The 13,318-nt window shown below is 47.9% G+C and overlaps 1 protein-coding gene across 3 annotated transcripts in view; it reads right to left on the bottom strand.

Moving 5' to 3' along the window:
- UXS1 (UDP-glucuronate decarboxylase 1) overlaps positions 1-13,318 on the bottom strand; it is a 95,269-nt gene that overhangs the window by 15,249 nt on the left and 66,702 nt on the right. For all 3 annotated transcript variants that reach the window (XM_012495724.2, XM_012495723.2, XM_003277436.3), the window contains one exon: positions 3,955-4,074. In XM_012495724.2, coding sequence (XP_012351178.2) covers positions 3,955-4,074 — 120 coding nt within the window. The remainder of the gene's footprint in view (positions 1-3,954; positions 4,075-13,318) is intronic.

Below are 13,318 nucleotides of genomic sequence, written 5' to 3'. Positions count from 1 at the left end.
GGAGTAACCAACAGCAGAGAGGACCGGCTGGGGGTGAGGGGCAGCAAGGAGCTCTCATGATCACTTGGCAATGTCCCCAGCTGCTGTGCTTTACGTGTTTAAGATGTAACAAAGATTCTTTGCTTGGCCAAACTTCATTCAGGCTCGAGTACCTTCTACTAGGCCCATTTGTGCACTTCCTTGTAAAATCCAGTTTTAACAAGAACCCTGCTGAGTCAGTTTAGCAGGAAACCCTTACCCTCGGTATCTGATCACCCTCGATATCTGACATTCCTCACCCCCCATATCCCCCAGAGTGTGTCCGACCACCCTGGCCTGTTGTCAGCAAGAATCCTGTTAGGTTGGTTTAGCTAGAATCCTCCTTACCTCTGATGCTTCCTCTTAATAATTTTCCATCCACTCACCTCCTCCCTGCTCCTTGGCTGTAAATTCTGCTTGCCTGTGCTGTATTTGGAGTTGATCCCAGTCTTTCTCCCCCTGAAAAATCCCACTGCAGTGATCTGTATTCCTGTCATGATGGTCCTGAATAAAGTCTTCCTCACCATACTTTAGTACCATTGAATAACTGTTTAACAAATCCTATGGTTTTCCGCCACAAACGAAGGCCCAATGTAAGAATCACTTAACATACCACAGTATCAGTAAAAAGACTAAACATCATACCAGCTTTGAATTAGTCTTAGAAGTATGATTTTTCCAAAATTTCCCTTTGGAAGAATAGCAAGGCTTCTAAAATGATATAGAACTGGATTCAAACCCAAATTCTACCACATCTGACCTGTCCTGGGCAAATCCAAGCCTGGGATAAATCATGTAAGGTGGAAAGCAGAATGAACCCCTCCTGTGAATGTGCGTGCTGTAACTGAGCTGTGGGCCAAAGCCTCTTTGAAAATAAACGTAGGACAATAGCTCTACCTGAACCATGCTCATCTATTTTCTAAGCTGAGATGCAAAATTTGCTGAACTTCTACATGATTCCACTTAAAATACAGCTTTGATGTATGATGCACTTAACCTAGTGACATACTCCCTGAGTCCTCCTCACAGGCATCTGGTACAGCAGCGAGTGAGATGCTAAGACAGGCATGAGAAATCTGCTCAAAAACACAGCTGCAAGGTAAGCAATCGCACCCATCCAGCTTGGAAAGGCAGGATGAGACACTGAGCTGTTTCCGGCCACCCTCGAAGAGGTCTTCATCTTGGAAGTGACTTGTCAGAAATGTAGCAGAAAAGGAAATAGGTGGACACGCCTCCTGATTTCCCTTCCTCAATAAGCCAAGTATTCCTAAAGACAGGCTGGCTGAGGCAGGCCTGCGAGTCTCTCCCTAGACCGCTCCGCAGAGCCATCCGACAAGAGCAAGGCATGGTATCTCAATTGGACAGAAAAGAATGAAGTCAGTGACTTCATCAAATTCTTGCTGGGAAATAGAATTCTGTGTGACAAAGGAAACAAAACACATTCTGAAAGGCCTCTCTCAGGACTTCTCCCTCCTGCCACCAGAAGGTGCCTATAGAGACTGAAGCCCGCCACGTTCTGGATTAACTGCAGTCATGGATGGCTCCAGAGATCTTCTCCCTTCTGTCTCTGGCACAAAAGTTTGCTCAATGTGAAGACAACACATGAGTTATCGCCTCTGCCAACAATGCATACATTCTTGGGGCGGCTAGGGGACACCAGGAGCCCTGGCTGCGGCCAAGGAGGCACTAAATCAAGCTGCTTCTTGGAGGCTTTCACAGTTTACTCTGCAAACAAAGCAGCTCTCATCTCACAGCATGAGGGAGTTTCTGAACACAGTCGCTAAAAAGTCACCAGGCTGTCCTCAGATGTGGAATTTTCAACTGATCAGGTGGACTAAGGGGTTCGCAGGGCACGGCACAAGCTCCTCGGAACCCCAAGTAGCCATAAGAGGGGAACATGAGATGACAGTAAGTTTCACCACTTTCACTTACCATAAAGGAAAGCAGCCACTACAAACCTAGTAATTAGTCAACCCAACATTTCTCTCCTGCGTCCATGTGCCTGGTGGTCTTCTGGGAGCCGGGGATGCAACCGTGAATGAAACAAAGTCCCTGGTTTTGAAGAGCGTACACTGTACTAACAGGGACTGGGGCTGGAAAATTTGTATTTCAGTTGGTTACAAGGGCAGTGAAGACAACTAACATGGTCATGGTAACCAGCCTGGTGCCGTAATGCAGAGAAGCGTCAAGAAGTTTCCCTTAAGGAGAGGATGAATGAATAAGAACACCTGGAAGAAAAGCAAGACACTCCTGGGACAGGCAGGAGCAAGGGAGCAAGGAAGCCCGGCCTGAGGGAAGGCGCGGAGGCAACAGGGCCATGTCCCGTGCTCTGCTGGAGCTGCAGTGCCACTCGAGCTTCTGACCTCTCTTTACAAGGCTCCTTCCAGCTGCGGGGTTGAGAGTACACAAGACAGGGAGAATGAGAGTGGCTCCAAGGCTACGGCAATAAATAAGGGTAGGGTGGCGGCAGTGTAGACCAGGGACTGGAGTCTGGCTCTACCTAGGTAGGGCATGGCCATTAGGATGTGCTGGTGGATCTGTGCAGCGAAGGAAAGAGAAGAGCCATGTGTAGTCACAGAGTTTCCATTTAGGGGCACTAAGATACCACTTCGTGACAGGGGGAGGTGGGAGAGCTGGCATGGGATGTTGGGAGCCTAAAGCTGAGTTTGGACTCACCTCTCCCCGGGAATGCATTCAGTGAAACTCAGCTATACAATGCAGCTGCCCTAGAGAGTCATCCCACTGTGTAACAGGCTAGGCTTTTGGTTCTACGTTGGTAGCGGAGCAGCTAACACAGACAAGGAGACATACACACCACGGAGAATGCTCATGAAGAGCGGGGGCTCTGGCTTCAAAACCCAGGCTACCACTGTGTGGCCACCTAAGCCTGAGCAGCTCATTTAACCTCTGCGCTCCAGCATCCTTGCCTGAAAATGGAGGGAATAATGTCACCTGCAGATCATAGGACAGAAGAGTGAGCTAACGTTATCAATCAATCAACGGGTAGGTGCATATGTACTACACAGAACTACACAGAGCTATAATTCTTCCCCCGGAATACACTCAATTGATAACTAACCATCCCACAGGATTTTCAGAGTAACAGGATGCAAATCGACTCTTGAGTCCCACAAAATGCCATGCTGGAAAGTGCTCTAGGAGGCTACGGATCAGAAGAGCGAAGCAGCCTGGGCAGACAACCACGAAGAGGAGTGGCCGGGGAGCTGGGGGTGGGAGGGAGGATTAGCAAAACCAAAGACGCTGGCAGAGCCTCTCACCAGGCAGGCCTGGGGTGCTCCTCCCCAGGGAGGCCAGAGGGCTGTGGGGACAGGTGTGGAATGAGCAAACCCACCCTGACCCCAGATGGTATCTGAGGGTACCAAGCAGTCAGTGTCGGCACAGACATCTTTGCGAAACACTCGGACCACTGACCACAGATCACTGGGACCTCTGCTGGCTCCAGAAGTTTCCCTGGATTGAGGGTGGCCAGTGGAGGATGGTACTGAGGGCCTGCCGGCATTGTCAAGGTGACGGCCCAGCCTGACCAGATGCGGCTCGCCTCCCTACCCTACCTGTCCAGGCTTCTCAGCCATCTGAGGACACCCAGTACAGGCACACCCCTGGCTACAGCCGGCAGGCCAAAAGTATGTCGGAAAAGGTCTTCACAGGCCGGCTGGTACAGGCAGGCAGGCAGACCTGGAGGCATGGGCAGGGACCCCAGTGGCCACGGAGGGCAAGGTGACTCTAGTTTCGTGGAACAGCCATGCATCTGGGTTATGTCCCCGTGCCTGCCTTCCCCTTAGTGGAGCGTAGCGGGTATACACGGCAGCTTCAGAAGTGTCACTCCCCGAACCAAGATGCACTCATCCCTCACCTTTTGTGAGCTGACTTCGATTTGGGTTGTAAGGTGTTCCCTGAGCCGAGGCCAGGACCTACCGTGAGCGGCTCCCCCTGAAGTGCCTGCAGGATGAAGTTGCTGACCACCCGCCCATCGTTCATGTGCATGCGTGGCCCAAAGGTGTTGAAGATTCTGGCCACTCGCACTTCCACGCCTTCCTGGAACAGAGAGAAGAGGAGGTCAGGCATGCTCCCCTGTGTGGTCCATGCGTCCACTTTGCATTTCCAGTGCCCTGCATGCAATGCAGAGTGGAAACATTCTGCTTCCCATTCCAAAATGGAAATGACTTTTTTGTTCTGATTCCATAACGTGCTCATTATAGACCAATCGGGAGACTACACAGGGCTATACCAAAGAGAGTCAAAGCTGTCTCAGATCTCGCCACTGAAAGGCCACCAGCATTAATATTTTGGTAGAAAACCAGCCAAACAGTACAAGGAGGAAAAATGTGTGTTTATATAAATTTTTTTCCCAGTTAAATATATATTTTCCCAAATGGGATCATGTTATGAATATGCTTTTCAAATCTTTTTCACATAATATATTGTGCAAACTAATCACTCAATAGAGATTTAGATGTCAATGAATATTTAATAGCTAGGGAGAAATACAAGAAAGCTCTCTATCTTAAGAAAAGGGGACACAGAAACGTTCTTACTGAGTGACCTTGCACCTACACTCCCAATCTATTTTACTAAAAAACATCTGTTTTAGTGAAAAACTAAATACAACTTAGTGCCCAGTGTAGGTTATTAGCTAATGGCCTGGACAGAGAAAAATACTGACGCTGTCTAAAATAGTCATCCCTCCTGTTCATTTTCATCTCTATGTTCATTTTCTTCTATGTATTTTTAATGCTTCTATTTTTACAATAAACATGTATTACTTTAGTAATCCAGAAAAGCCTGTTTTCAAATATGCAATCAGGGAAGTGCATACTTGAATAACAAACGCCTGCTCTAAATGATCGTGTTAATTATTAACTTCACAGACTGCTTTGCCATGGATGGAAAAATTAAATGTTTTTATCACAAACTCTGAATTAGTGGGCTTTTACAGTGTATATGTATCTAATGTTTGATCCATTGCAGAACAAACGTGCACTTTCTGGGCATCTGAGGGCAGGGGGCCTGGGGCGTGAGGACCTGGGCTCCTCCTTCTCACTGCGCCCATGTGTCCGCCATTCCCGCTCCACCGCTCACTGCCCAGGCCTGCTACTGACTCAGTCGCAGTGAGACTGGGAAAGGAGCGGTACTCACCTGACCGCCTCAGTGTTCTAAGACTGAAGCACAGGCCCAGTGGCTGTACTGGGTGCCAGTTATCACTACCTACTGAAACAGTTCTTTTTTCAATTTCAGCCAACACCTTAGGCTGGCATGGGCTGGGAATGGGAATCCAATGAACCCTTAGCTAACAAGGCTTACTTAGCACAGAATTTCTCCACTAGTATAGCGAGTTAAAGGGCATGAGCCATGAGCCATGAGCCATGAGCCCCAGAGGCCCCATCAGCCCTCTCAGTGGCTGGAGTGACACGGCCGCCACCTCGGCCCACAGTAGGCTTGTCAATTTCCCTAGGGTGTTCCACAAACCCAGGCAGGTTTTTACGTGTGCTGTGATATGAAAAAGGGTGAGAGGCATGGAAGCACACAGTTAACTTTTAGAAGTCAGAGTGCTTTATTTGTGCTAATTCTTCCCAGCAATACACTGTAATACTTCACATGAGCCACTCAGATACTCAGGACAAAGATATGAGCTAAGTCCAAGAATAAATCAACCCTTTTTCCCACTGAACTAATGAGTGTATTAAAAAGGGTGGGGAGCAGAGATGCTGTTCTCAACAGAAAATAACTCAGAAGCACCCACTTGCATTTAATTGATAAGATGAGGAAAGAAAGTGAACGGCTATGGCTTTATTCTAGGAAAAGACTAGAAAAACCTCAGCAAATTTACAATAATCAACGCAATGTGCCTGGCAGGGGAAAAGCTCAATGGGTTAGGCAAAATTTGCAGCAAATCAAATGCTTTTATCTTCTTGACCTTCCCTTTCCACAAAACAATATTCCAGAACATGGCCTCATTAGGATCAGCAGACATTAAGTGTCCAACCCATAAACAGGCTTGCTTGCTGTGGCTTTTCTATTTGGGCCTGTAATGGTTCAGCGACAGAGGGCAGCCCTTCTACACAGGTGCAACAGCTGTGAGCACAACAACACTTCCAAGAACGCTAGCTCTCAAGGCTGGTCTACACCAATAAGACAAGCTACTCATGAAGCCTAAACTCCTTACACGAAATAGACAGGAACCCAAGGCTCACTCCAGTGAAGACCTGCTCTCCTCTGGGATGATGGTGTATTCTGCAGTTTGTATGCCCATCTATCCCTTTCTAGGTAGCATCAGGGAACCCTTGGCCTTCACACAAAGGTGACCCCCAGTCAATATGCATAGTCCACTTGCTGCTGAATCCTCATTCCCACTAGTCCTCATGGTGGGACCATGTGGGCAGGCAGGGGGACAGTCGGTGGGTGCCAACACCACTGTTTACGGTGGCAGTTCAGTCGCCACCCACTTGCATGCCTTGGAGGAAGGTATAGTTATTCCTCATCTCAGAGCTGAGGAGAGGTCCAGGGTCTGACCCCAAGCCACCTTCCTAAGAAGGGAAGAGCCAGGCTGAAAACCCAGGAAGTGCACACCAGGCAATGCTGTCTCATTTAAGGAACAGCCCACCTCTGAAGGACCAAGAAGCAAACACATTCATGAACCCGACTCCCACACAATGTTCTGCCTGGGAGTGGTCAGGTCCTGCTGACACTGAGCTGGTGCCTTTGAGCATAGACAAAGCTGTCAGTCAGAAAGCTAACTGCTGACTCATCCTAGGCATGGCTGGATTTCACTTTATGCTCTGTGGTTCCGTCCCGTGTGGTGGCCCATGAGTCATGGACAGCTCCAAGCATCAGGAAGGTCAAGACAACTCCTACAAGCCTGAGCTGCGCCAACATAGAACCAACGGAAACTTAGAGAGGATGGATGCTGAGGGACCTGCACAGGGTGGAGGCTGCAATGTCTGGATGGCCTAGTCTCATCCTGGGATTCATTATCCCAAGGAAGTCACTTTCTAAGATTTAAGATCCTAATCTTTGAGATGAGGACAATAATATCCATTCTACCTACAACACAGGGGTTAAAACACTGAAACTGTTTTGAAAACTGCCATCATTATTATATACCTCCAAGGGATGGTTCTCAATCCAGTAATTGCCCTTGACCTCTGTCCCCAGTTTTCTGATGACACTAATTTACCTTGAAGTGATGGTGACCACGTGTGGAATAGCTCACAAACATTGCCACCAGGACACTAGGAATACAAGGGACAGGCTGAGCCTCCCAAAGGCCCTTTGGAAACACCAACTAGGCTGGAACAGTGTAAGCTGGCATCAAACGCCTCCTTGCCTCATTCGTAGCAGCTGAGAGAGGGGTGAGGGCTTGGGTATGCAGGTCCTGAGACATGGAGCCAACTAACAGCAGGCCTGACAGGCAAAAGAGGTGATCCAAAAGGAATAATGAAGGTACAGGGATTCCTCCCTCCCCAGGTATCTCCCAAGGACAGAAATGTTACCAGCAGGGATTACACAGTGTACAGAGCACCTCTGACATAAGTGATTTTATCTTAGAAAATGACTCCATTTCACATTTCAAAAGGCACCCAGCCAACGCGGTCCAGATGTTTGCGTAATCAACAGAGACAACACCCAACCAGATTAAGGGCATACATAACCCTTTACTGTCAGTCCTCACCAAAGGGCTCAAGGACCGTAACTTCAAGAGCAGGACTTCTACACCTCGAGATGGCCATCTTGACAGACTCCGTCTTGCTGTCACTCACGATCAGCACCCAGCATCTGCCGCCAAAGACTGCCCAAATCAAGGGCTCTTCCATGCAAGATGATGCTGCGCATCCAGATAAGCCCAGGACTCTCTCTTTGTCCATGTCACTGTCCTTGGACTGGTTAATGAACACCTTTTCCTCTCCCCTTATCTCTTGATGTTAAATGTTACTCTGTTTGATGTGGAATGCTTAATCTAAACATTTATATATTAAGTATACTACTAGGTATGGTTTGCAGTACTGACTGACCTGTAGGGTGGCTTAAGCCTGTGTGACCACAGCTCTGATTACCGAGTGAATGGAGAGTACTAAGAAGTCCCTCCTTGGAAACTGCATGGAGCACATGGATTTTATGATGGAAATAGTGTCGATAAAAGCCTGACCTTGTGGAAAGACACAAACATTCATGGACTTGGTTATGTCTGACCTTGCCCTGCTCACGACACATGGGTTCTCCCTCAAAATTTCTTTTAAAATGCAATCATTCAGTGGAGAGTACAACAGGTCCCCAAATAATATCATTTCATGATAATACGGATGAGAAAAAAAATCACCTCCTGGCTGGGACTACTGTCTGCATGCAGCTGGCAGGTTCTCCTCTCCCCACATCTGCGTGGGTTTTCTCCGGGTATTCTGGTTTCCTCTCACATCCCAAAGCTGTGCATGTCAGACAAGTGGGCTGTTCCAGTGGTCACAGTGTGAGTTGAGTGCACCCTGTGAGAGGGTGGCATACTGTCCAGGGCAGGCTCCTGCCTGGAACCTGGAGCTGCTGCAATAGGCTCTGGCCACCTGAGAGCCTGTAAATAATTATCTTGTTTTTATTAATCTTCCTTAGGTGGACAGCTCACATTTATTTCAAATCCTTAATATTAGAAGTGTTTTAGTCTTTATTTAGAATTTTGGTGATGTTTTTGTGATCAGAAATATGCCTGGGAACTTAACTCTTGTTTATAGCAGTTAGCCTGTGGTACTGCTGATTTTGTTCTATGTCCTTCTGCTTAAAGTAGCAGTTTCCAAGAACCTGCTGATGCTGTTAAGTGATGACTTACTGTGCTATATCAAGCCACTGAACACTGTAACATGATCACTATATTCGCTGACAGAAGGTACTATTGATAGAAGGTGGAACAGAGCCCTGCATAGAGGGAGCAGGTCCTGAAGGAGGTGCCTGGGCATATTCACCTGTAGGGAACGGGATGGAGAAATGCCAGGAAGTGCACCGACATACAGCAGCCCAGGCTCTCTCTGATGCTTCTCTCAGAGAAGTACATGCACATCCCTAAAGCAACAGGGCCAGGCTGTGAGGGCCGAACCCCCTAACTCCCCTAGGGCCTGTCATGCATACATCTCGACGGGTTCTGCTCCCTACCTGTGGATAAGACTAAGGCCACTGCAGAATGCACAGCTCACTGTGCTGAAGCACGATTCTCAAAGGTGCTAAAAGGTTCAAGTTGACTCGAGGGGTTAGCTGAGGAAAGGGGTCCAGGAGGGGTGTGCCTGCGTCTGTTTGGCCATCTTCCTCAGCACTCCTGCTTCAGCATCAACAATCAGCTGACCTTCCCTGAGGTTTGCTCTGCAGCAGGCCAGGAGGGGTGGATATCACTCTGCCAGTGTCTAGGTGGGACACGTGGGATGCGGCCAGCAGGCACCCAGTGAGTGAGTCACAGGGCCAGGAAGCCAAGCTGCTACTGGGCAGGTCCAGAGGACAGGACAGGCCTCCTGGGGTGTGAGTCCTACCCGTGGAACACTGAACCTGGTTTGGCTGCTTTTTTTTTTTTTTTTTTCGACTCAGGTAGAATATATATACCAACTCTGACTTTTTCAAAAGTACTTTGATGCCAGGAACTAAAAGAAAACCATACCTTCAGGGCCATTAGACTAGGTGATTTCTGAGTTTGCTTTCTTTCCACTCTGCCATTTGCTGGTTTTATGAATGGTGGCCTGTTTTGCAGATCCAGCTCAGTGGGTGAGCCACAGACCTCAGAGTCAGACTCATGAGAGGGCGAACTCAAATGCACACTAAGCACTGACCGCAGCCTACAGGGGAGGCCCCCATACTTATCAAGCCACTGAGTCCAAATGCACGCAGAGGTGACAATTTAATTCCTCCCTGGCAAGTTCTAACTATTCGGGAGAGACTCTGCCCTTTGATCTCAACCTCCGTCTCACTCCATCCCACGAAAAAAGATTCCAAGGAGCTTCTCTTTTTCTAAGGGATGTGTGGTACATTTTTCTGGAAAGTAAAATTCTATTTTGAATACATTAGGACAGTTCATTCATTAAAAGAAACTCAGAAGAGAATCCTTAGGAAAAGAGAAATTTTTCTTTAAAAAAATTATTCCTACCTCTATCTTGTTTATATTTTAAATCTTTACATATTATTCAGAGTAAGACATATCCACATACTACACAGGATCTTGACAATAAAATCACAATTCATACTTAAAAGGGGATATGTTATTATGTATAAGAAATTAATTAAAATTGTTAAAATAATGAATTAAAAATATGCCAGATGTACTATTCCACCTGGTTCATCCTCCTTGATTTTTCATTTGTCTTCAGATAGCATATAATACACAAAGTTTTAAATTTTCTCCCCAAACTATCTCAAAAGATCACATGTTTAGAACTATAAACTGACAAGGTCACAGTGCAGCTCCTGTTGCTGAATCTCTCAGCTGAGAGGTGCAGGGGTGACGCTACCACAGGTGCGTGAACTACTCGTTCTGGGCAGTGTCCCACAACTGTGAGAGCTGCAAAGGAGCCTTGGCGCCTTTGGACTTGGAGCTGCGTGGTCTCCTCTTGCTCACTCACGCTTCTTTACCTGCTTCAGCCTGCAGGGACAGCCAGGGAGTGTGGGGAGGAGCAGGCCCCACAGGTAGCCAGCTGAGGGTTCCAGCCCCACTTATGGGCTAGGAACCTGGAAACCAGTTTTGGAGCCCATCCTCCCATCTGTGAGATGGGCTGACCGCTCCCACCTGAGGGGGCTGCGGGGAATTAACTGAGATTAAACGGACCGAGCCCTAACAGAGGCTGAGCACGCGGCAGGCATTCCAGCCCCCCAGTTCCTGCTCTCTCACAACACCCACGGCAGGCACGCAGAGCATCCTCAAACAATGTCACCTCCAGACACTGGCACATCCAGAAAGGCACAACATCCTGCAGGCCGCTGTGCTCAGAACACAGTCATAGTCCCAGAAAACAACAATCACTTTGGAGTTGTTGCCCCAAAGAGGTCCAGTGATTTGCCCGCGATCAGGCCACAGGTAGAGGGCAGACCCAGTGTGGCAGGAGGTGCTTGGACCCACCCTTGCTGCCAGCTGTCACAAAATCCTGAGTTAAAGAATCATCTCAACGTCTTCATTTCAACGTTTTATATCTCTCACAATCTTTATATAGTGGTGTTTGTTTTATTTTACTTTTCCCCCTTATGTTTGTCTCTAGATGGGATTATGCATAGCAATTTTTCTTTTTTCTTGCTTAATCAGTATTTTCTTATTTTTCTATACCTGGCAAAATATACTGCCATAGCAGGAACTGAAACCTGTCTCAGCTGTGAGGTGTCTGCTCCTATGCGCAGAGAGGAAAGGCAACATTTTCCTCCCTCCTCAGCACCCATTCAGACAAAAGTGGGAGTAATTATTCGGGTACCAATCTTAGGGCCCAGGGGGGCTTGTGGCCTTGGACCCATGGCTCATCCTACAAGGGAGCACAATATTTACAACATGAATAACAGGATGGAAGGTGGGAAGAACACACTGCACCTTCTTCACAGGCCTCCTGGAACTCAGGCAATACCACAGTGACCCTCACAGGCTCACTGCTCTTGGTCACGTCATTCCTGCCTCATCAGGAAACTACAACTTCCTCCTGTCTGCCTCACAGCCACCAGAATTGGACAGGGCCCCAGCACCCCTAGGGTCAAGGGCACGGTCACTCCCTGACATAATGACTGCACAGTGGGAACGGGTAGGGTCCATGGTGAAGGGTGGCAACATCACACCTGCTTACATGCCCCCCTCAATGTGCCACCAGAGGTGGACCTTCCTCGGTGCCATTTCTCACCTGGGCAGATGCAAACCCTCAGCACATGTGCTAAGTAGAGTGTGAGCCCCAATGAAACTACAGTTTACTGACCTGTTGGCCAAGAGCCCAAGTTCCACACTCTCCTTCCTAGAAAGTGCTGCACCTGTCTTCCATGGGCCAATTCTCAAGCCTCCCAGTGTGACGGAAAGCAGCAAGCGTGGTTCCCACATGAAGAACCCACGGCACCCCTGTGTGAAGTACACTGTGAACCTGGCCACAGAAGTGACTCTTGCAGCCATTCTGCAACTGTCTGTTAGGGACTCCAAGGTGGGAGGCACATGCCTGGTGACTCCATAGAAGGCGTATCATGCCAAGGGAGTGACAGGGACACCCTCCCGACAGGGTTCATGTCAGGGGTGCTACCTTAAGCAGGAGGAACCAGCTGACCACACGGGGGGCTTCTAACAGGTATATTACTCACGGTTTTCAGGGCAACGCTGCCCATGCCATTAAGCTCCCGAGACCTATGTGAGCAGGAATTTAAATGCTGATGTTCCAGAGTTACTAAGTGCTACCTTCCTGAACCCCCAGGCACAGATGACAGGAACGGATCCAATGTTAGCATTTGTGTGAAATGCAGACCCTGGCTGGAGTCCAGGCCCCTAGAACAGTACCTGACATACAGTCAGTGCTCAAGAAATGCTGCCTCTATTATTATCAAATACCATAATTATCGCAAGCATATACTTAAGGTAATATGTATACCCATAAATTTATCAACTACATTAGCCGAATAATCATTTAATTAAAACTAAAAGCTCAATCAAAATGTCCCATTTGTCCACCAGCTTTACCTATATGAAAATTCACTAGGTAAGAAATACAATTATAGGACTGAAAACAAAAGAAAACAGTTGAGAATCATATCACTCCTGGAACATATTCTAGAATAAAATGCAACAATGTGCCTCAGTACTCCTAAGTACCCATGCACACAGAGTGGTCCTATGTGTCTGGGAGATCATCTGAAACTTTTGAATCAAGATATTCTGGGCCCCAAAATGATGAAAGTACGTGCCTACTAAAACTGATCGGCATTTCATAGAGGAAGTGGATAACGTAAGCCAACAGACTGAAGTAGTTTAGAAGGCAATTAGTTCTGCTTCTGGCCAAGAAATAAGGCAGAAAAGTTTAAATATCAACAATAGCATAAGGTTAATTTATGGATCTTTAATGCTGGCATTTCATTAAACACATGATGAGAGAGTCCTCGACATTCTCTCCTACCCCTCAGAGAGCCTACCTGGCTTTACATTGCCCTGTCCTCTGTGGTACCACGGGGAGGGAAGGCGATTAAACTCTCATCCCGAGGTCAGGAGCAGGTGACCTGGCCCTTGGCACATGCTTGACTGGGGCTCTGCCAGAGCCTGAGACAGACGGTCAGGAAAACTCCTGGATGCTGGCCATGCTGACGACACTTTCTCCTCCTA

This window comes from Nomascus leucogenys, chromosome 14 (assembly GCF_006542625.1).
Source record: "Nomascus leucogenys isolate Asia chromosome 14, Asia_NLE_v1, whole genome shotgun sequence".
NCBI lineage: Eukaryota > Metazoa > Chordata > Mammalia > Primates > Hylobatidae > Nomascus > Nomascus leucogenys.
The sequence above is the reverse complement of the archived record's forward strand: the minus strand, read 5'-3'. Positions and strand labels throughout refer to the sequence as shown.